Here is a 24,587-nt window from a genome sequence, read left to right as displayed (position 1 = left end):
GGGCTACTCTTCGTATAAATGTATGCATGTGTATATTATGGGTCAGCCTAAAAAGGAGAGCACAGCTAGATGTGTAATGAATCTACAGATATTTGCCAGCAACTGTGTTTCCAAGAAAAACAATACATATAAGCGTATGCGTGCCTATGTGCCCCTTTGTATGAGCAAATATATTAATACATTATCTACCTACAAAATTTCAGAAGGATTGTTAGGTTTGGGAAATTTATGCTTCCCAATAAAACATACTAACTCAATCATGTAGTTTGGCCTTCAAATTTTGCTGCCATCAATGACTGAAATGAAATATAATTACATGCTAAGGGAAATATGGTCAGACATACTAAGTCATCTACTTTTCATGTCCTAGATATTCAGCTTTCCACCATCCAAGTTTCAGTTTGTTTTATTGTGGGGGCTTATGTGTTGCTATGATGCTAGAAGCTATTACCACCAGTATTTCAAATGTTAGAAGGGTTACCCACGGCCAACAAGTTTCAGTAGCACTTATAGACAAAGACAGGAGCTCTGGTAGCATAGTGGCTAAGGCACTTGACTGCTAACCAGAAGGCTGGCGGTTCAAACCCACCAGCCACTCCTCGGAAGGAAGGTTGGGCAATCCTACTTCCGTAGTGATACTGCCTCGGAAACCCAAGGAGGGGTCGCTATGAGTCAGGGCTGACTCGACGGCACATAACAACTAACAACATAGACAAAGACTAGGAAGACCTAGCAACCTACTTCTCAAAATCAGCCAATGACAACACAAAGATCTCAATGGAACATTGTCCAATATAGTGCTGGAATATGAACCCTGGAATACACAGTGGCTGCAACAATGGACTGAAGCATACCAATGCCTGTGAAGATGGTGCAGCACTGGGCAACACTGCATCCTGCTGTACATCGTGTTGTTGCCATGAGTTGGAACTAACTTGACTGCAGCTGACAACAGCAACATACTGAGCTTTTGGAACTGATAATATCTCTTCGACTCACTGTACTGAGACATACAATTTAAAGTCATTTGATACTTTTTCTACTGCCTCTGAAGAATTTATCCAAGTAAGTTTTTCAATAAACCTTCAGGGACTCCTACTATGTGCAAGACTTTATAAACAAAAAGCTGCATAGGATAGGATTTAACCTCAAGAAATATAAATCTGGTGAGAAAACTAAAGCACCCATCTAATGATCTATAATATGAAGCATAGATGCCATGTAAGAATGTGGGCAGAAGGGGATTGTTTTTCAATGTAGATGATCATGGAAAGCTATAGTTTTCAACAATCTGTGTCTGTAAATTAAGTGTAACACCAAGCTCATGAGGCTATGGCAAATGTTAAGTAAGATAATGCCCTTTAAGCACTTACCACAATGCATAGCACACAGTAAGCACTCAATAAATGGTGCTTTTATTGGGAAGAAGCATTTCAGTTGGGTCTTGAAAGAAGGATAAGATTCTGAGGGGTAAAATTAGGGATAAGAGTCTGCCAAAAATAAGTGCAACTATTGCACCAGAAGGCTAGTGGTTCAAACCCACCAGCCACTCCTTGGAAGGAAGGTGGGGCAATCTATTTCCGTAGTGATACTGCTTCAGAGATCCGAGGAGGAGTTGCTATGAGTCAGATCCGACTCTATGGCAGTGAGTTTGGTTTGGTTTTGGTTTTATTTCACACTAAAAGAATGAGACACAAAAAATGGAGATGGAGACGTGTTTCCTAAACAACCAATCAATGATAAGGGTTTCTAAGTAACTTGAGTTTTCTTATTACACAATGACTTTTTCAAAAGAGTCTGTATGTGTGAACTTGCATGCAAGTTTATGTGTGTATATGCCTTTTAGAGGGTGTGCTCAATCCAGTTAGAGATGGTTTTTTTCTATCAGTTTAGTTGAAAGGAAACATGGTGAAGGCCATCTTTGTCACTTTAAAGCCAAATGGCCATTGAATTGAAAGGCTCACTTTCTTTTTACAGATGCTCTCTCCCACTGTCTATCTGGAAGATCACAAATGGGCTCTGCCTGCATTTAGAACAGTCAAATCACAGCCATTCCAAGGTCTTGTATATGCAAAATTTTCCTTAACATAATTGAAGCAAACTGATGACACATTTTGTAGGGCAAAACTAGATCTCATATTACCAAACTGTTGGTTATTCGATTTCTACCCAAAAGGTTGGGGAACCTTTTGGTTAATATCTTGATTAGCTCAAGAGAAGGCTTCACAGATGTGTCATTTGAGTAAGACCTTCAAGAAGCCTCAAGTCCTACAAGCAGACAGGCACCAAAACATAAGCAAACTAAATTTCAAATCATTTCGATTTTTATGCTTCCCTGTAACTTAGGCTAATGATATAACAAAACAGCAATATGGCAGGAACCACCCACGACCAGGAAGTTTTATTCAGTATTATTATTTAAAATAATTGACCAGAAACCATTCTGGGTTTCTGAGACTATCTTCTAGAAATTCCTTTGGCGTTTAGGATGTCTGGAAATCATATTTAGCCAAGGCTGGCTGGTCTATGAATGTCTTTTTTGATATAGTACATTTGAAGATACCACCTGGAGAAAGCTAATAAAAGTGGCTGTCTTAGCAGTGAGCTGTCAGCTGTCAGTTGTCAACACGTTGCTTCTGAATCCATTCTTAGCACTTAAAAGGGTCATCCTTTGCATGGAGTCGTACTATTCAGGGCAGAGCAACTGGACTGAATTCTAAATTAAGCGTTGCTACTGTTTGACCAATAGATGGCAGTTCCCACAACACGAAACCAAGTTTGCCAGGGGTTTTGAGAACTTCCTGCTATATCCTCATTTCTTTGTGGACCAGCCTTGTTTTTGGCCTTATCCCCAAAGCACTGAGCCCCCACCTGGAATGTCAGGACTCACTCATGCTGGAAAAGGCCAAGAGAAAATAAAACTGAACATGTCCCCGTCTTCTCATTCATATTCCCCTCAAGGGTCTTTTGTTCCTACCCAAGAGCTCTTTCCTCACTGTGGTCTTACCTCGTTGGAATGTGTTCTGTTTTGGTGCTTGGCGCGGTCAGAAGCATTTGAGAATGCCTTGTTGCAACCTTCGTGCTCACAAACATATGGTTTCTCTCCAGTGTGAGATCTCAAGTGGGTTTTCAAGTTTTCTAGTCTCGAGTAGGCCTTTGTACAACCTTCAAACTGAAGACAACAGGTAAATCAGGATTACTCCACACAATAGGCGATTATGCTTAACACCCTCTGAAAATTGATGAAAAACTGACGTTTTGAGGGTCAGCAGCTTTTCAAAACCAAGTAACAAAAGTCCACTAAACTCTGCATTTATTGGGATTCAGATGTGGTTCAGTGCAGTTCAAGATAAAGCACTTTCAGTGCTAGTAAAAGTCCTGAAGTTTTTTGATTTTTTTAAAATAGCGCTCAACGTGGACAATGGGTTTCATTATCTGCTCATTGATCTCCTCGAATTCCCACTGATTTCAGATTCAGCACAAAGTTCATTAATATAGCTTTGTGTCCATACAAAGACAGGGAATTTGATCATGCCTGTAAAGAGCCTTTAAGATGTAAAGTACCAGGGGCTAAGCAATGCCCAACGAACCTCTGCAGGCACTTTGGTGGAGGAAGGCTTAACCTTGCAGGAACTCCAGTCTGCAGTAAGCAGCCTACAATATACCAGGGGGACCAGAGAGAAAGGCAAGGGAAAATACTAAAACCATCTATAGTGATCACCTTTCTAAAAAGTCAACTTAAATTTTTAACTAGGAAGCTGGTACTTTTTAAGCCTTCCAACTTCTTGGGTGCCATTAGCAATGCACAGGGTGGCTGTGTTCTCATTTCCAGCACCAGGTGGTGAGTCCCATCTGCCACCTGCCTCCTATCCCCACCTCAAAGCTGGCTGTCCAATTCGGAAGCTACAAGCCACATGGGACTATTTATATTTAAATTAATTAAAATTAAATTCAATGTAAGAAATTAGCTCCTTGGTTGTACAAAGAACCATGGTGACTCAGCAGTTCACTGCTAGGCTGCTAACAGAAAGGTCAGGGATTCAAACCCACCAGCTGCTCCGTGAGAGAAAGATGTGGCAGTCTGCTTCTGTAAAGATTACAGCCCTGGAAACCATATGAGGCCATGGCTACAGGTTTGGTTTGTTTTTGGTCTGGCCGTACTAGCAATATTTTGAGTATTTTGAGTGCTCAAGAGCCGTCTTTGGTCAGTGGCCACTGGGTTGGACAGTGCAGGTACAGAAGACTGCCAATGTTCTCAGAAGTTCTTCTGATAGCATTCTCCAGAGGGTGTACTATTCTTTGGTCCTGTCTCTTCCACTTCTGAATACTTTCTCAAAACCCAGGCATTTATTATTCATTCCAGACAATGTTTCACCCCCTTGCTTCCCTTGCCCCTCACCACACCTGCCCTGAGCTGGAGCCACCAGCATGGACAACCCTTAAGAGATATTGAAGAACCCATATTGTGAACTGCCACCCACTTGTGTAAGGTGACACCCAAATCAATACCTGCTGCCCACTTCAGTACTTACAGTGCATTTGTGAGGCTTCTCTCCCGTGTGTCTTCTCATATGCACTACCAACATATACTGGGCTTTGAAGGGTTTCTGCTCTCTTGAGCAGTCTAACCACCGGCACACAAACTCCTTCTTCTCTCCATGGATATGGTCATTATTTATATGCTGGGGTTTGGAAAAACAAAGAGACAGAGGAGAAATGCATTACTCATTTCTGAAGGCAACACAGTTGAGTGCAAAGAAACGCCTGACCTTAAGCCCCCAGAACTCCATGTTAAATTTACCATATTATAGATTTTAATTTTAGTTAGGATATTTCTCAAGTAAATTTCTTCTTGTTAATTGTGTATATATTCTTCCTAAGTAACAGATGAGGTCATTGGTGGTTCAGAAGTAAAATTCTCCCTTTCCACGTGGGATACGTGAGTTTGACTCTGGACAGCACACCTCACACACAGCTACGACCCCGTCTCTCAATAGAGGTTTGTGTACTGCTATGCTGCTGAACAGATTTCAGCAAAGCTTCTAGACTAAGATCAGGAAGAAAGGCCTGACAATCTACTTCTACAAATCAGCCAATGAAAACCCTTTGGATGACAATGGTCCAATCAACAACCGGTCGTGAGTATGGCACAGAAGCAGACAACATTTCATTCCATTGTGCACGGGGTCGCCATAGATTGGAGGCCAACTGAAAGGTAGTTAACAACAACAACTAGCAACAGTAACACTATTTGGGGGAAGCCTAAAAATGTATTGCATTGGGCATCTGAAGAGCAGTAATTCAACATTCTACATTCTGCTACTAGTTAGTTGTGAAATGCTACTTTTGTCCTCTCTGAGACTCTGCTAAATGGAGGTCAAGGCCAAAAGCCTACAGAGGTGCTTTCAGTTCTAACAGTCTTTAGGCACAGAATTAGCTTCTAGGCTCAGACTTTACATATACACGCATGCACATGCATGCATATAATTCTGTAAGCAGCAGCAAGAAAAACCAACTGAAGCATTTTTTTTTCGAACTAAGCTTCAATTCATGCTAGAGGGCTTTCTTCTTGAATGAGAATCACAGAGAAAAGAACTAGGTTCAGAATAAAAGGACTGTGTGATCTTCAACAAATGATTTAGTCTCACAGCCTCGTAGTTTTTCTCACGTACAAAATAAGAAAATGGATTAACTGGTTTCTAATGTCCTTCCAGACTCTAAAATTCTATTAATTCCAGTTTTAAGTGAAGGTGTATTTCCTTCAACTGCTCATCAATTCAAATTTTTTTAATCATTTTTATATAGTTGCTTGGATTAATATTAATACACCAGGGGTCTTAAAGTCAGGAGACATGAGAAATCTATAGCAGCACCAAAGAAAGTAAAGGTTCTTTGCTAGGGATCAAAATTATGTCAATTTTTATAAATGGAGTATATGATTTAAGTGTCTTGTTATAGATCACTGAGGAAATTCATGTCCTGGGCTGATCCTTTTGGTTTATATTCTCTGCTGACTTCACATTTTATGAGCCTTAACTGAAGATGTGGTGCAAACAGTTAATGTGCTCAGCTGCGAACCCAGAGACTGGGGGTTTCAGACCACCCAGAGGCACCTTGGAGGAAAGGCCTGGCAATCTACATCTGAAAAGTCAACTTGAAGGTAACTTGTTGTTGTTGTTGTTATGTTCCATTGAGTCGGCCCCGACTCATAGCGACCCCTCCTTGGGTTTCCGAGGCAGTATCACTACGGAAGTAGGATTGCCCAACCTTTGAGACTTAAACAAGCGCATTCTCAGCCATTAATAGCAATACATCACTAAAAATATCTGCAATAAGAGAAAGCTATGTTTTGGTCTCATGTGGTCGCTAAGGGGCTGACAGTGCCATTCCACTATCGGCAGCAGCATTTCCCAATTATTCCACTAGGTGGCCTACAGCGACTGGGGAAAAATACAAACATTTTTACATGTTTTTCTCAAGTTTAAAACTGGATGAGAGCAGAGTAAAGAAATCATTATCTTTATTCACTCTCCTCTCCTTGAGTAGCTTCCAGAAAGCCTGAAGAACAAAAACAGTCAGTGGTACATCCTAGTACACAAGACAACCATGATCCGTTGAGGAAGTCCTGAAAACAAGGAAACCAAACAGAACCACCCACAATCACAAGAGTATAGGGAGGGAGGAACAGAGGGAGAGAAGATGGAAGAAAAGAATCAGCAGAAGTTAAAATTGGGAAACTGAACTACCATTTGTGTTGAGCCAGCTCCTTGGGGCCAGGAACCATGTCTTTTTAATCTCACACTCTCAGCAACCAACAGTGTCCCTGGAATACTGCAGGGACTTGGTAAATATCTGAATTGATTTGACTAATGTGGCAAACTTCACTATCACAGACAATAGAAATTCTATGTTATGTTTTTACTTATGTTAGTTCAATTTCATTTCACTGAGCAAGCCATACAGTATGAATTCAATGTAAGGTATTAGATTACTTTAAAATAATGTACTATCAAGTAGTCGAAAGGATTTGAAAGATATCCAAATGCAAACCCTAGCTTGCTGGTGGAATAAAAGAACTACACTGTGATTGCAACATTTCATTATCTCTCTCATATTTACAAGTATGATTTGAGTGCTGCTCCATGCCAAGCCCTGTGCTGGGGAATAAGACAGACATGATTGCTGCCCTAAGGGAATTACAGCCTACTAGGGGGAAATGGATAATTATATAAATTACTATATAATTATAGTTGTGATAAGTGTTATGAAGGGAAATAACAGGGTCTTATAAAAACCTATAACAAGGGGTCCTAAATCAATGAGGAGCATCAGGGATTGGAGTCAGTGTCTCAAATGAAATACAATGAAAGGAGAACCTGAAGGATGAGTGGAGCCGCACTAGGTGTGTCTAGGTGTGCATGGCTGGAGGTGAAGGTTAGAGGTAGACAAACACTACTGCAGAGAGATGAAACAGGAGGGTCTGTGGCAAAATGGAAGCTGGGGCCTTGGAGCACAGGTGAAGACCAGCAGTGAAGGGAGGGAAATGGCCAGGCAGACACAGGTGGCACTGTCACTGCCACTGCTTGACATGGTAAGGAGGCCTGAGTTTCCAATGGATTCAGTGCACACCACTGACATAGCCAAGCTACATTTGCCAGGACCCCTCCAAAAACACCAACACCAAACCAAATGCCATTGAGTCAGTTCTGACTTACAGTAACCTCATGGGTGTCAAAGTAACCCCAGGGGTGTCAAAGTAGAACTGTACTCCAGAGGGTTTTCAACAGCTATGCTCTTTTGCATGTACATTGCCAGGCCTTTCGCCTGAATTACCTACAGGTGGATTCGAACCTCCAACCTTTTGGTTAGCAGCCAAAGAGCACTTAACTGTTTATACCACACAGGGACTCCCCTAAAATGCAGTATATGGGGGCTACTCTCCAGCATCAGGGGCTGTAGGGTGTGTCCCTGGGCAAAACTCACATAGTAACACGCCAGGAGAGAACCTACACCCTAGGAGGAGGGCATCAGAGCAAATCAGTGTCAGGTGGGGAATTGGGGCAAGCCAATGCGGAGAGCTCCAGCAAAGGTCAGTGAAAACAAAGATGCTTATCCTTTTCTCCTACTCTCCCCTCCAACTCACTGCAGGGGCTACAATCAAAGAGGGTGAAGAGGGCTCCTTAAGGTGAGGACAGCAGAGGAAGAGGTCAAATGTGGCTCCTCAGCCTGCCAGCTCCCTTGAGCTGTGTGCCTCTCTGGTGATGGGGCGGGGAAGGATTTAAATTGGATACGAGACTGGTGCCTGAAACACGATGGACTCTAGTAGCCCAAAGTGACTAGGGAGGATACAGAATCTCCTTATGATTATGTTGGGGGATCTGCTACTTAGCAGAAAATGGAGATGTGGAAATGAGTTGTTAAGGGCAGTGACTATAAAATCAAAATTATTTCGTATTTTTACTTTGTCTCTGGGACAACGTCTATAATTCAAGTGGAGGATGTTCAGTGCAGCTCAACAAGCACTGTTGTTGTTGTTGTTGTTGTTGTTATGTGCCATCGAGTCGGACCCGACTCATAGCAGCCCCTCCTTGGGTTTCCGAGGCAGTATCACTACGGAAGTAGATTGCCCCATCTTCCTTCCGAAGAGTGGCTGGTGGGTTCGAACCGTCAGCCTTCTGGTTAGCAGTCAAGTGCCTTAGGCACTATGCTACCAGAGTTCACTACCACTGTCATATAGATTCCACATAGAGAAGGGAAGGAACCTGTGCTTGACAGCTAAAACAACTTCACTTTCAGAAAGGTTAGCATCTTGAGAATCTTCCCTTTCTGCTCCATCAGAGTGAACCTCAGTCCCATCTAATATGTTTTTGTAATTTGTTGAGTTCAAGCTTGGATTGAGACCACAAGTTATATTTCTTTTAAATGAGATTCTACATTCTGCATTGCAAGGGCTCGTCTGACCTTATTTGTCTTTATAGGCTAAATGCTGAGCACAACACATAATTAATAACTGCAAAGAAATATGGTGACAGAGAAATTTGAATTTCAAATAATTTTTACATATAACAAAATATTAGTCTTTAAATATATATGTATTTTTCAACTACTTAAGACTGTAAAAAAATCATCCTTAGCTTATGGGTTGTACAAAAATAAGTGGTAGGTCAGATTTGGCCTATGGCCTGCTCTGAACTTGCTCTGTCAAGTTAATTCTCAAGCTTGAAGGAGCAAAATTAGGAGCAGGTGTCAGGGAAAATGAAAGGTAGTATGAAGGGATAAAAATCAGGCCCCTGAACTAAAATGGGGGAGTTCTGGTAGCGTAGTGCCTAAGGCGCTTGACTGCTAACCAGAAGGCTGGCAGTTCAAACCCACCAGCCACTCCTTGGAAGGAAGATGGGGCAATCCACTTCCATAGTGATATTGTCTCGGGAACCCAAGGAAGAGTCTCTATGAGTTGGGTCCGACTCGACGGCACATAACAACAACAACAAAGGGGACAGAGTCAGGCAAGAATAAACTTTATTGTTGATATCATTTTCTAGGACTGAGTCTAGAAAGTATTCTCTTCTCATCAAAATCCAGGACAGCTAAGGACAGAAACACACAATGAATTCCTAACACTCAATGGCTTGATCCCACGTGAAGTTGGCCTGAAATTCAGCGGGTGTGTGTTTATTTGTGATTTCAGTAAAAATTTGACATTCTAGCAGTAAAAACGTTAATCAAATACATAAATAATTTAATTGGAGGGAAAATAATGCATGATTAAATTCCAAACTAATCCAACACAAAGACATGCAATTTGCCAGAGGCCCAAGCACCAGAAAAAGATAGATGGTGTAAATTACAGTGTCGTATGCCAACTCTCCCAGGGCAGCCATGCGAACTTTCCTTGTTTGGATAGATAGGGATCCTGGGACCAGACAATCTATCGAAAAGGCTGAGTACACCCCCTGATCTTCCCAAGGAGTTCACTTGTTCCATTTTCCAATGGAGATTGTAAATCTTTGCATCAGAAAAACTGAGAGCTGACAACAAAACAAAGTTCATAGAGGAGTCCATGGAAAAGCTACAAAGTTGATAGTTCACAGCTATGATCTTGTCTGTAGCAAAATGAGCCAAGGTCCAATGTCCCCATCTCTTCCACTCTCCATGGGGATCTGGGAGCCCAGAGAAAGCAGGAGAAGTCACTCTACTTGGCTTTACAATGGAGGAAGGGCAAAGTGCTTATTTCTTTTAAGGGTTCTCTGTTGGAAGGTCAGCACTTAATGTCAACCAAGGAGGGTTGAGTGCTGCAGGAAGAAAGATAGTGGGGAAAATGAAGCTTTTCTTTCATTAGCCACAAAATGGAAGTTCATAATGGACTTCACAGAGCTAATCGGGGCCCTTTCTTTGCTTCGTTATTTCACTATGAGTTAAGATCAGGCAGCTTTTCTTCGGTCTGTTTCTCACCCTTCAGATGAAATGCACGCATGCAGTCAATAGATCCTGAGCACTCACAGCTCTCCAGCGAAAGCTGCTATTCAAGCATTTTAGAAATCTTGGAAGCTCACTCCTACTTTCTTTCCATCAGCCAGATTCTCCATTAATTCCCACCCAGAAATCACAGCAGTTCTCTAGATTGTTAAGTATGCTCTGCTCTGAGTAATGCCAACACACCATTCAAATGTGAGTTGAAAATCCGTGTACCCCTGTTCAGACTCTGGCTGGGTGATACATTCATCAACAGACAAAACACCTTGGTGTTTTACTAGTCTGTTCACTCTTTAAATTAGCCAGCGCTGTGACATCAAGAAGGGAAATTCCTCCCACTGTTGTAATGACAATATTACCACAAAGCACATCTAAAAATAGTGAAGGTGGGAAGTGTGAAACTACAGACTTAACACTCACCACAGCTTTCGTGTGACTCCCCTATGCCTACACATTATGGGCCAGTCTTTCTGTCATTATCTCTAATTTCTCAAATAACAAAGGAACTTCTTCACCAATTTGAAAGCTTTATATAAAGTACATTGCCAAGTTTTTCACAGCAGAAGCTACATCGAAATGCAGGATGGCCTTTAACAGAATAGTGCTCAAGAATACACAAGTTCTCTTTTACATGCAAAAATCCATATATACACAATACATGTTATTATCACCTTAACAGAAAAGCTGGAGTCCCTGGGTGGAGCCTACAGTTAACATGTTCAGCTGCTAGACAAAAGGTTGGCTGTTCAAGTCCTCCCAGAGGCAACTCAAAAGAAAGGCCTGGTGATCTACTCCCAACATGTCACAGCCTCACACTGGAAACCCTATGGAGCAGTTCTACTCTGACACACAAGTGGGGGTTGACTTGATGACAACTGGATTTTTAATAGAAAAGCCAACAGGAGTCTGGAAAGCAGCACAGTTCATATATGGATATCCAAGAAAATGGGACTGTTTCATGATGCTTGAACTTCACTGGGTTCACTGGGGATACCCCAGCTGAAGCCTGGAGATGCTTGTTCTACTCTCACGTTTATTTCTGATTTATTCCTTTCCTACATTTTCCTGCAGGTTCGCCCACTAACTTGGCACTCTTTGATAATGTGATGGTATTAGGAAAAGCAAGGAATAAAACGGAAACATTTCCTTTTCAGAATATCAAATTTGAAATCCATGTAGATTAGCTCATAAATGAGGCCTGAGTTAAGAAGTTTAACAGAATTCAGTAATTTGGAACTTCTAAGGATTTGCTGAGGAAATATACTAAGAAAGCTTTCTATTTTGCCATAAGACAGAATATAAATAATGAATAATTATTAATATATATTTTTTCAAAACTCAATTTTCAATTTGCTTCTTAATGTTATAAATCCATGGTTATCTCTTTACTTTGTAGTACAGAGATATTCCTGAAAGGAAGAGCAAGGGAATTATGATTTAGAATCTTACAAATTTATATTAAAACTGATTTGGAAGCAACATGGAAATGCTTTGCCTAAAAAGAAAATTATCAATAATTCCCCCAAATATTGTAAAGCATATAATCTCTATTTTGAGCATAATACGACACACGCAACATTTTTGAAAGGTTCTGTAACTGTCACGCTATGGATTATATTGTTGTGTTGTTATTATGTGCCATCGAGTCGGCCCCGACTCATAGCAACCCCTCCTTAGGTTTCCGAGGCAGTATCACCATGGAAGCAGATTGCCCCACCTTCCTTCCGAGGAGTGGCTGGTGGGTTTGAACCGCCAGCCTTCTGTTTAGCAGTCAAGTGACTTAGGCACTACACTACCAGAGATACATTATGATTGGATTCCTAAATGTTTCTCTAGCAGATAGAAAAAAGCATGAACTGCAGACTATCAGGGCAGAAAGGGGCCATATATATCAAAATGCACTTTAATTTTAGATAAATAAAATAATTTAAATTGTTTTGGTGGCACCCGTCAATCTTCCTAACAGAGTATTTAAAAAGCTGTAACAGCTTGCAGGGGAAGGGATCCTCCTGAAGACTTCATAAAATGACTCTTTTCATTCCTGCTGGTTAATATAAATATCAAGGTATCTTTCAGTATTCTGATAGAGCTATAAATATACACAGAAAAACATCAAAAGGACTCAAAATGCTGAGTACAAAATGATGTTTTCCTTATAAAAATTAAACGTTTTCCTATTTCTGATTTGTGAATTTTAGAAACTCAGGGTGAAATAAAATATGTCTCTTAGTTATAAATAAATAAGTGGATTCCATCTGGCAGTTTTTCAAATCCTGTTTGTAAATACCAATATGTTACAAAACTATTTTTTCTTCAGTGTGTGAGTTCTCTAAGAAAGTGTCTTGTATGGATAAAGGGTTTCACAATGCTGGATTTAGAGAAAAGACATTAACTTAAGACACTACTCTCCAAACTCTTCCTGCTCCACAAATGCCACCAATGTAAGCTAGATATTTTTCCCACTGCAGTGGTTTCTCTATCATCACTCACATTTAAGAATGGAAGTGTGTGTGTACAAAAGAATGAAGTACTGATACATGCAACAACATGGATGAACCTTGAAAACATTATGCTAAATAATGTCAAAGATGCCAGTCATAAAAGACCGCATTTTGTATGAATATGAATGTCCAGAATAGGAAATCTATAGAGATAGAAAGTAGACTAGTGGTTGCCCAGGGATTGGGGATGGGGGTGATGAAGAAATTGGGAGGTGACAGCTATTGAGTATGGCATTTCTTTATGGGATGAAGAAAATGTTCTAAAATTAATTGTGGTTATGATTGCTTAACTCTGTGAATATACTAAAAATGGAATTGTACACTTTAAGTAGTAATGGTAAGGTATGTGAATTATATATCAATAAAGCTGCTAGCAAGCCAACCAACCAACCAACCTAAAAACAAAAGAAAAACTGAAGTATACTGGTAGCTGGACTCTGTACAGAGGAGCCTCTGTGTCTGTGTGTGTGTATGTTTGTACAGGAAAAGTGTTCATATGAAAAGACAGGTCAGATGTGACTTACTTTCCCCAGGACTACATCTATCCTTAGACAGAGGAGGGGTGAGACCTAGCACATGATTTTCCACAGGGTTTCTAATCTTTGCTCCAAACTCCAAAGAGGAAGATGCAGGAGAAGCCTCACTTTCCTGTTCCTAATAGATTCCTAGACAGAGAAGACTGGCAATGTCAGGGGTGCCAGAAAAGAGCAATAAATTGCAACCTCTCCAAAGACCAAGTGAATTAGTCACTCACATGGGAGCTCAGGTGGTGTAGTGCCTAAGGCCTTTGACTGCTAACCAGAAGGCTGGTGGTTCAAAACCACCAGCTACTCCTCGGAAGGAAGACTAGGCAATCTACTTCTGTACAGATACCATCTCAGAAACTCAAGGAGGGGTTGCTATGAGTCAGAATTGACTTGATGGCAGTGAAGTTTTGGCTTTTGTTTTTGTTTTTGGTATATATAGATCACTCTCATGAATCCTGCATATTTGGAAAGAACTGCTATCCACAGGTACTGCATATATCTCCAAATGTGGGATTTCAGATGCTAAATTGTCCCAGAGCATTAAAATCCTTCCATCATATGAGTGTGGATTTCTGTCATGAAGAGTTCAGAGAGCTAATGGGTAGTTTCTCTGTATAGTAATAATACCAACCAGTAACAGAATAAGGAGCTCCGGTGGCTCTGTGGTTGGTCTGTGATAAACAAAAGGTAGGTGGTTTGAACCCCCAGCTGCTTCATGAGAGGAAGATGAGGTAATCTACTTGTGTAAAGACTTACAGCCACAGAAACCCGATGTGGGTCACTATGAGTCGGGCAGACTCAATCGGAATGGACAGTATCTGAATAGCAGTTACACCCTTCAGTCTACTTTGAAAATAATTCTTTCTTTTGTTATAAGACTTTGAAAGAAAGCTTGCACTTTTAAAGTGCTTAAAGCTCTCTCTCTCTCTCTCTCTCTCTCTCTCTCTCTCTCTCTCTCTCTCTCTCTCACACACACACACACACACACACAGAGATTAGCCCTGAGACCAGTCAACCAGTTGCCTTCGAGTGGATTCTGACTCAGGTGACCACATGACTCACAGTGTGTCAGGGTAGAACTGTGCACCACAGGATTTTCAATGGCTGGTATTTCTGGAAGTAGACAGCTAGGGATTTTTCTCCCAGGTGCCTTTGGGTGGACTCAAATCTCTAGCACTTTGGTTAGCAGCCAAATATATCATCCATTTGGCTTCAGCCCCAAGAAGGGAAGACTTATTTTTTTAAAACTCTCCCCGAATACAAAGGGAGATACAAGGTGTTAAGCAATCCATTGTCTAGAAGTATACAAAATATGAACTTTTATTTGCATCTTAATTTTATGATCCTAACAACCTATATGGAGTCTAAGCATACAGCATCGCTCTTTGTCAGGGACTTGAAGATAGAGTATGAATATGAGAAAATTCATATTTTAAGAATAAAATAAATACCTTTGAACTAGCAATGAGACTCAACTTTTAATACGTGGTGTCTGCAGTTACTGCCCTTTTAAAAATGATCATGATACCCGCACATTAAAGTCTGTTTCTAACACAGTAACAATTAGCCCTTGAACTTGCATATTGCTTAATAATTTTTTTTATCATCATGCCAATGATGATTAAACACTTAAAATAGTAATTTTGTTGTTGTTGTTGTTATGTGCCGTCAAGTCGGCCCCAACTCATAGCGACTCCTCCTTGGGTTTCCTGAGGCAGTATCACTACAGAAGTAGGATTGCCCAACCTTCCTTCCGAGGAGTGGCTGGTGGGTTTGAACCACCAGCCTTCTGGTTAGCAGTCAAGTGCTTTAGCCACTATGCTACCAGAGCTCCTTAAAATAGTAATAGATACAATAAAATATCTTTATATTTCAATTGATAAACTATTTTTAATACTTGAGGAAGAGTCAGGAGCTTTTTAGATGGCATCTTTTGAAGACATGAGGTAGAAAAGTGATTCTGCTACCAGCCACAGTACTAATCACATCCCTGGTCTTGATTCCCCCAAAGGTCGTCTGCCCATCACATTGCTAAGAGGGGATCCTGAATGAGAAATGTAGGGAGAACCTTCCTCCCACACTGGAAAAGAGATAAGGCACAATTATGTGTGTGCATGTGCGTGTGTAAGAGGAGGGTGGTGACTGCTGATGACAAACACAGGCACATCTCAAGAACTACTGGAAGAAAAGGAGGCAGGCAAGTAGGCAAAATTATCCACTTGGAAATCTGTCCACAATCCCTGCTGAGTTGACTCACTCACTCACTATTAACTCAATGCTTATTTATGAAATGACAGTTACTGTGCTATATACTGAACAGGCAAGACTGAATAGACATGTCTGTTGGAGCTTATCCAAGATTAGCTGGAAGGATGAAGCGAGGAATACTGCTTTTACTGTTTTAAAACTTGCATGCACACCATGCACATCTCTGCAATGAAAAAGTTACACAGAAGAATGTCAGACTCTCTTACCTCCCCAGAACATTTCCTTACGTCACAGAAAACTTGCAGGCCCGTTGCCCTGGCCTTTTCTAGGTTTGTCTCTCTAAACCAAGATGGGGAGGAAGCCCTTGGTCATCTCTGCTTAAGTAAACTTTTCAACATTTAGAAGCATTAACTCTACCCTTTCTTAATCAATCTTATACACCATTTTGGTGTGCTGTACCCCTTTTAAACATCTTGATCTCCTGTTTCTGGTACATTAAGTATATAAAAGTAGCACTGTCTGTATGTTATAGGCATACACTAACTGTTCCATATCTAGATTATAATTTTATTATAATGTTAGTAGAAGGTGTAGAGTTTATAGAAAGAGCATAGGCCTAGACATTAGGATGTAGAGATTCATTCATTTGCATATTGTGAGCAAATTAAGTACAAGTAAGACACAGGGAGCTTTGGTGGTATAGTAGCCTAAGGCATCTGACTGCTAACCAGAAGGCTGGTGATTCAAACCCACCAGCCACTCCTCAGAAGGAAGGTTGGGCGATCTACTTCCATAATGATACCACCTCGGAAACCCAAGGAGGGGTTGCTATGAGTCCGAGACAACTTGATGGCAGTGAGTTTGTTTTGAGTAAGACATAGGCACTGTGTCTGAGAAGATGACAGTCTAAATGGAGCAAGGGAAAACAAGTAGTTAAGATAAATTGGGATATGTCCTAACAAAAGTGAAGTTCAGGAAGGCTTCAAAGGCAGGGTTAAAGAGATGAATCCAGAAAGATGAGAGGAGCTAGGCACAGACATAAGTGCATACTAGAGCGAAGGAATAGAGCTACAAAGGCCCAAGGTCATGAAAGAGCATGCTTTGTTGAGAAATCGTGCTAGGATGAATGTAGGGTGTGAGAGTAGTATGCACTGGGTTGAGTGAGGCAGGCTGAAGAGAGATGAAGCAGTGCAGTAGCATTGGTGCTACAGAGGTAGGCTAGGAAAAAACTATGAGGGGTGTAGAATGCCCTAAGGTACCCAGACTCCAGGGAACCAAGAGCAATGTAGTGATGAGACTTGTGTTTATAAAAGTAATTGTCATAGAGTCATGAGAAGTCCCTGGATGGTGCAAATGATTAAGTGCTTGTCTACTAGCCAAAAGGCTGGCAGTTCAAACCCACCTGGGGGTATCTCAGAAGACAAGTCTGGTGATCTGCTTTGAAAACCCTATGGAGTGATTCTGTTCTGCACACATAAGGTCGTCATGAGCTGGAATGGACTCAATGGCAACTAACAACACTGGCAGAAGAATCATGGATAGAGTAGGGAGCCACTGGGCAGCGAATCCATTGAGGGAGTTGCTGCAGTCACTCAAGAGAGAGCTGTGGTCTGGAACTAAGCCAGGAGCCTAGGGATGAAGAGAAGATCAATTTGAGGAACATGTTAAGAGTACTCTCTATATATTTAACAACCCAAGTTTCTTGTTTGAAGGCTTCTGAAACAATCATAAAATTGGAGGATAAGCAGATGTGGAGGAGATTATATTCCTATTTGAGGCACGGAATATTGGAGGTGCTTAGAGAACATCTCTGTATGTCCACAGACAGACAAGGCTAGATATAAAGATTTAAGAATTAAAGAAAGGTTAAAGTTGAAGTTATCTTTGGTAACCCCAAAGGTGTCTCCACAGAATGTAAAGGATTTCACAAAGCCCAATTTGAAAACTCCTGACCTGTGGAGTTTTTGCAGAGTGTAAAGAAGGGCAGCAACAAAAACTATGGGTGACTGGTTTCTAAGAGATAGGGAAGGAAAAAGAGAGAACAAAGGAGATAGAAACAAATAGGTAAGTGATGACTAGGACGCATTATCATGTTGGGTATATTTGGAGGACCTTTGTGTACAGCACCAGCAGAACAGGTTAATACAATGCAGAGTCAAATTTTCTGCCAGTAGGACCTCTCTCATTCTGATAGGTTTTAGGTGATCACATATGAAAGAGAGAAAATGTCTAGCAACATGAGAGTATGAGCTTAAGAAGGAAATCCCATGCATCTGTAATTCCCATACTGGAACTGGCTGAGGAACGGTAGATCAAAATCAATAGTACTCAAGTTTTAAGTTGTTGACTGCTTTAGAAAGCCTTTTGTTTCCTCCAAGCCAGTACCATTTGTCATTGAGTCCACTGCAACTCCATGTGTGTCAGAGTAGAACTGTGCCCCACAAGGTTTTCAATGGCTGATTCTTCAGAAGCAGTTCACCAAGCCATCCTCTAAGTTGTCTCTGGGTGGATTTGAATAGCCCAACTTTTGGTTAGCAGGCAAGCAAATTAATTACTTGCACCGCGTAGGGACTTTTAATTTCCCCTAAGGTGCCTGTAAAATCTAGTTATGGGTAGCAGCCTTGCTTGTGGAGATTTGAAGGGCTAGGGAAGTACAGATGGCAACTGCCTTTTCTAGTTAAGAGCATAAGAGTGCAGGAAATGGAGTCTTCACCAAAAGTAAGAGGAGAATGTGACAGAGTGAGCACTCAACAAGAAAGAAGATCGAAATAGAGTCCTGGGACCATGGAGATCCTGGGGGTCTCCTCACTTCTAAAAGAACACAAGAGGAAGAGCAGAGCCTGTGCACACTAGAGGAAAACATCATTTCAGTGGCTGGAAAATTTATACAGTACTCAGGTCGGAGGGAGACACCTGAGTTACTTCTAGGGCAGCAGCATTTAAGCAAAGATTATTTCACCTCCTTTAAGGAGTTCTGGTGGCATAGTACCTAAGGCATTTGACTGCTAACCAGAAGGCTGGCAGTTCAAACCCACCAGCCACTCCTCAGAAGGAAAACTGAGCAATCTACTTCTGTAATGTCACCTCCTTAATGAGATCTACTGTGATCCTCCACTTTCCAGATAATGTCCCTGTCTCTGAAATCTCTCTTCCCATCCCCCTGGCCACATATGCCTTATCACTTTAACATACAAGATAATATACTCATTTTTGTTAGCAGGCATCCAGCTGGCCCCAACTCATGGCGACCCCATGCACAACAGAAAGAAATGCCACCCACTCCCATACCATCCCCTTGGTTGGTTACAGATGGGCCGTTTTGCACTACAGGGTTTTCTCTGGCTGATTTTTGGAAGTAGAACACCAGGACTTTCTTCCTAGTTTGGATGATCTGTTGAAACCTATTCAGCATCATATCAACACAGAAGCCTCTGCTGAGAGATGGGTGGTGGCTGTACCTAAGGCGCATTAGCTAGGAAACAAACATCGGTCTCCTACACAAAGGCAAGAATTCTACCATGGAACAGCAGATGGTTGATTTTCTGTTTGTCTTCCTCCACTGAAAAATAAGTTCCACATAGACAGGGACTTTTACAGATGTTGTTCCATGATACATTCTAAGCACTTACAGCAGTGCCCAGAATATAGGAGAAGTTCAATAAATACTTCGTGGAGGAATGAAGGCTCCATTTCACGTGCAATTGGAAATACCAAGTTTAAAGCTAATGTGGTCCCAGGCCTCGACGCACTCACAATTTGCTGCCTGCATTAGATTTGTGTTTTGAGAACCAGAAGCCACAGGAAAGGAAGCAATTTCCTGTGATTGCTCTACTCCCAAGAATCCGATAAACCTCAGCATCCCATATGCCTTTAGGGTCTACCAAGGAGCCCCCCTTTTATATTTCAGATTGAGGTTTTGAGTTAGTAAATGGCATGGTTCAGCATTATCTTAGTTCTTATTATTTATTAGTTAAAAGAATTCTAAAATTTCTTTTTGCTCAACCTGATAATTTTGACATAAGTTTGGAATAAGGGCTTGGCATTTAAATGGTAATCCTAACTTTCAATATTATGTTCTATGGATTACAGAAGGCAAACAATCGCAGGTTTTATGACTGATTTCTCTTGAAATAACTCAGCAATGGACATGGTGAAGGCAAGAAAATAAGCCATTTTACCTTTGTGATTAAGCTATACTCTATCTCCCTGGAATTTTGCCCCTTGGCTATTTTTGTTGTTGATAGTTTACACCAAGATTTCTTCCCAATGCAATACTGTTAAGTAACATTAGACTGAAGGGCATGTTTCCTCTTTAATCTACTTGTGGAAATCTCATTAATGTAATGGAAATTTTGCCCCTTACCATGACTAAAGTGTTTGAAGTGACAGAAACAGGGAAGTAAGGTTGGTCAGATAGAGTTTCAGTTGGAGATATGGAGACATAAATAAGCAAGGCACTTTACATAGAGACACAGGTTAAAACTTGATAATTTAAAAAAAAGAAAGAAAATAATGGTATGTGAGAAATTTTCTGTGGCCCTTCCAGAAGAGAGCCGGAAAGACACCCTCCTTGTGCTTGCTAAGTAACTACAATGGTTCACATGGTGAAGGCACTCCAGAGGAAATGTGACTTTTTTTTTTTTTTTAATTTGAATTTGAGCCATTTCTGCTTTTGTCTCTCTCTCTCTCTCTCTTTTTATTCTTTGTCTTTTACCTCCCCACCAAAATAAGAATTCTTCAAGAAGTACTAATTTATTCCTGAAAAATATGTTTTACATTTGGGACTTGATCCCATAAAACTTATTTTTATAAGCACATTTTCCTAGGAAAATTTGGCCAGTATATATTAATCATGAAACTTTTTAAAAGTTTCATTTAGGTCTTTCATTTGACCTTTCAAGCATATGTCTTTAACATATATGTGGGCTTTCATAATGGTCTCCATATTGCATATGAACAGAATATTAAAATAGCATGATTATAATACCACAGCAACTGGTTAAAAGTTTATGCATTTTAACACTCTACTGGGAAAAAAAAAAGTGAAATGTGCTTGCAAACTAAACCAGAGACTGAAGCTAATTGAAACTCAATGTTTGGCCCAAATTCTGTCACCTGAATATTTAAAGTGAAGCAACACTATTACTTATTCTATCTTAATTACCTGCAAAATGATTTCTATGTGCTCATTTCTCAGGTAACACATCTATAACACTAGTATCAAGAGAATATTTAAGAAAGAGTCAAGATGGGTACCATGGTCTGTCAGTCTTATCTAAGTCCTTCCTCCCCTTAAATGGATTTTAGTCATTCATATAGGGCCATGGCAAGATGGCAGCCAGCATATGATAATTCTTGCTTCACCTTTTTTTTTCCCCCTGAGTTGTTTCCAGGGGTCTGGCTTTTAGGCTGTAAGCACTGTGACTTTGCTCATCCCTACTTTTATGTCTGGTCTCTCCATTTGGCTAATTCCTCCTCATCAATTTCTTCCCATAGAAAAGTTTTCCTGATATTCTGAGAGTTCAGACACTTACCCACAGTGCACCATCAGTTGGTGGTATGGTTAAGAATAGCTAGAGGTAAACCTTCTACCTACTATGTGGATGTAACTGAGAAAATAAAAAGTTGTAAATTCAAGATCAAGAAAGAATCTGCTTGCCAGAGATAAAGAGTCAAAGAGAGTCAAAGCTCCATCAGTTCCCTGAAAAAAAGGAAAGAAAAATGCATTTATGCATGTACACACACAGACACAGACACACACACACACAATGTGCTGCTTATATGTCAAAGTAGTCCAAGACCTTAGACTTCGGTCACTATGAAAGCCAATAACCAATATTAAAAGTTTTAAATAATTATCTTTGGTTGGCAATGGTCTTGACTTCTGGTAATTGGTGGTCTGGAAAGAGATATCAAATCGCAGGAAAATTCCCCTTTAGTTCATAGGGTAAATTTGCTGCATTTGGATCCCAGGGCCTGTGGTTCAGCTCCCAGGAGGGATGGATTGTGAATAATGTGTGTTAACACTTCATGCATCTAACAGAGAAAACACTGCTATTTTTAGAAAATTCCTTTTTATTTCTGTCTTGAACTGTTATTGTAAAAATAAATAAGTAAATCTGGGTAACTTTCCTAAATTAATTTGTTATTTAAAATTATCAGTCAAAACAAGGATTCCCCTTCCCTCCAACACCGTATGTGAGGGAAGGCTTCTCTTCTGGGAGCCGTGACCAATCCACTTTTCCAGTAGTCTTCAGTGAACATTAACAGTTTAAACATACCTAACCTGTACCTTTAAAATGCTCAACACAGAGAATTCCCCATGGGTTAGTTAATCGCTGGCTCATATACAAAGAAAATACTGTATTTGCTCTGAAGAGCTTTCTGCATCAATTTAAACAGTGAGACAAACACAATATCCCAGAGAAGGGAAACCTACCTTATTACATTCCTGACCTAAGAGAAGGGATTTGCCCTTAGGACATAAAAGGAATCTATGGGGGAGTAGGGAGAAAAGTTATCTAATCCCAAACATAAAAACAGTTCATAACACAGCATGGCAATGCTTTTAATCGCTGACATAATTTTAATATGTATATATAATATGATACAAGGGAGGTAAATGTAGCTTGCTTTTCAGCCTTGAAGGGTTTCTTCCGCATTCAACTTTAGGTCTTCTGGCTTTTATACATGCTTGGGGAATTTTCAGGGGGCAGTAACGAGATATTTTAAGGATTCTTGCTTGGTTAGATCACATCTTGTTCTGATTTGATTTGATGCATCTGTATATGGCAAGTGTGGTAACTGAAACTTTGAGCTCCGTAAAGGCAGTGTTTTATAGTTCTTCCTTGATTTCCTGTGCAAGCCCATGAGGCTGTAAAACGATGGGCAGAAGAACTGGGATTTTTATTTCTTCATATTGGAAGGCTCCTAGGAAGGCTACTCCCACCATCTCGGCTGTGAGTAGTTGGGCGTTACCATTTTCCATTACAGCTATACAAAAGGTCTTTTTTTTTTTTAATAACAGGGGTTTAGGCTCCCCTCACTGCCTGATGTTTCTATATACAATATAATCTAAGCCTAAAATGCCTTCTCTCAGGAAAGACTTGCATCCTGTCTTATTGACAAGGAAACTCGGTATGCAGTTCAGCTTTTTTTTTTAAACATTATTTAAGGAAAAGAATTATACAACATCCTTAAAAGTTGCTATGTGGTGCTGGACTTTGCCAGCTTCGCAGCTGGACACTTCTATAGTAGCCTTGCCCATATCCAAGGATTTTGTCAATTTTCACATTTTATGAAAGGGTATGCATCAAGCTCATTCACAAAGCATCAGAACCACTATTTCTTTTCACATTCATATGACTGGATGAGCAAAAGAGATGACAGGGCAAAGCACAAAAAAATTTAAAAAGAGGGAAAGAAAGAAAAAGGTGGTGGTCTTGCTGAATGTTAGTGCGCCCTCACTCTCCAGAATATTAAACTCCTCCAGTGATGCCTTCTCCTTTGCATTCTGGTTGGCTGTATTTTGCACGGACACGGCTTTTACCTTGGAAGGAAGGTTGGGCAATCCTACTTCTATAGTGACACTGCCTCGGAAACCCAAGAAGGGGTCGCTATGAGTCGGGGCCGACTCGATGGCAAATAACAACAACAGAGTTTGCTTCTGGAGCAGCAGGGTTGTTAACTAGGTATCCCACAATCTTCTTGGTGATCACACACAGCAGGTACTCAGGATACTGGTGCTCCAAGGAACAACATGAATACATCAAGTCATCCAGTCATCTCTGCTTACTCATATTTCATTGTAGCTAGAGTGAGGTGGTTCATCCACCAGGATGGACTAAGAAGATTTTTAAATCTTAACTTTCTATCTGATGTCTGTGTTGCTATACTTCAGGGGAGGGAGGCTTATGCTCTAGGGGAGAGGCCATTTCCTATATAGAATCCTTTCTTTCGTTCTTTTCTAAGAGGGACAAGTCTAGGAATTCTTTTTCTTTCAGATGTTGTCATTAAGCTGGCTCTACCAGGTCACTCTACGGTAATGCTTGGAAAGAGGAAGTAAATGATGGAAATGGTCATTAGGGACTTACAGGGGCCAAGGGCTGACTTTATTTATTTTTTAAGTAAATAAAGACGGCTGAGATAATCAATACACAGCACCTCTGCTAAGGTAGTCACACCACAAGCTCAAATTCCAAGCATGTAACAGAGAATACTGTATTTTTCTTTATATGTATTTAAAGAAATAACTCTCTTACAGTCTGCTTCTTATCTGGAGTGTCCAGAAGACTGTAAAACCATTCAAAAGATCCCTGACACCTGCTAAACCAAGGGCTTCTCACTCTGGCAAGATGTGGGCTATGTCAAACAAATTGGTAATGAAGCATTACTGGCTCTTATTCCATCGCCATAAGTTACATAATTTTCCCTTCTTTAATGCTTCGAAAATAAATTTTGTTTCTGACTTTTAACACCTCTCATCAGACTTTGAGGCACAAAAAGCATTACCCTTAGCAAGTAAGTAGAATAATGAATTACAACATTTCAATAAAGCACTTAATTTTATTGGCAGACACTCTGAATGGTGTTAACATAATATCAGCTCGATACAAATTACACTCACATAAGCAACATAATGTTCAAACTATGGTATTTTCTCCCTTACATTACTCACCAAATTAACCACCAACTTTGAACATCAACAGTCAAATCACTACTCTTTTGTGAAGTAAATGTTTGAAACGAATATTAATTAACATCTTCAGTTATTGTGATTCTTTCCCTTCTGCCAAAAAGTATTATTTTTCACACCAATCTACTTGAATGTTGTCCCATCTACTTTTTTGTATTTTCTCCCACAAGGAGTTTTCAACCT

At 40.5% G+C, this 24,587-nt stretch overlaps 1 protein-coding gene across 1 annotated transcript in view; it reads right to left on the bottom strand.

The window, feature by feature from the left end:
- Positions 1-24,587, bottom strand: part of GLI3 (GLI family zinc finger 3) — a 365,028-nt gene that overhangs the window by 9,998 nt on the left and 330,443 nt on the right. Inside the window, exons 10-11 of the mRNA XM_007941238.2 lie at positions 4,533-4,682; positions 3,008-3,172 (exon numbers count right to left, since the gene is read on the bottom strand). Coding sequence (XP_007939429.1) covers positions 3,008-3,172; positions 4,533-4,682 — 315 coding nt within the window. The remainder of the gene's footprint in view (positions 1-3,007; positions 3,173-4,532; positions 4,683-24,587) is intronic.

This window comes from Orycteropus afer, unplaced genomic scaffold (assembly GCF_000298275.1).
Source record: "Orycteropus afer afer isolate SDZICR_OR568_19922 unplaced genomic scaffold, OryAfe1.0 scaffold00077, whole genome shotgun sequence".
Lineage (NCBI taxonomy): Eukaryota > Metazoa > Chordata > Mammalia > Tubulidentata > Orycteropodidae > Orycteropus > Orycteropus afer.
Note: the sequence above shows the minus strand (reverse complement) of the source record. Positions and strands in the feature narration are given on the sequence as shown.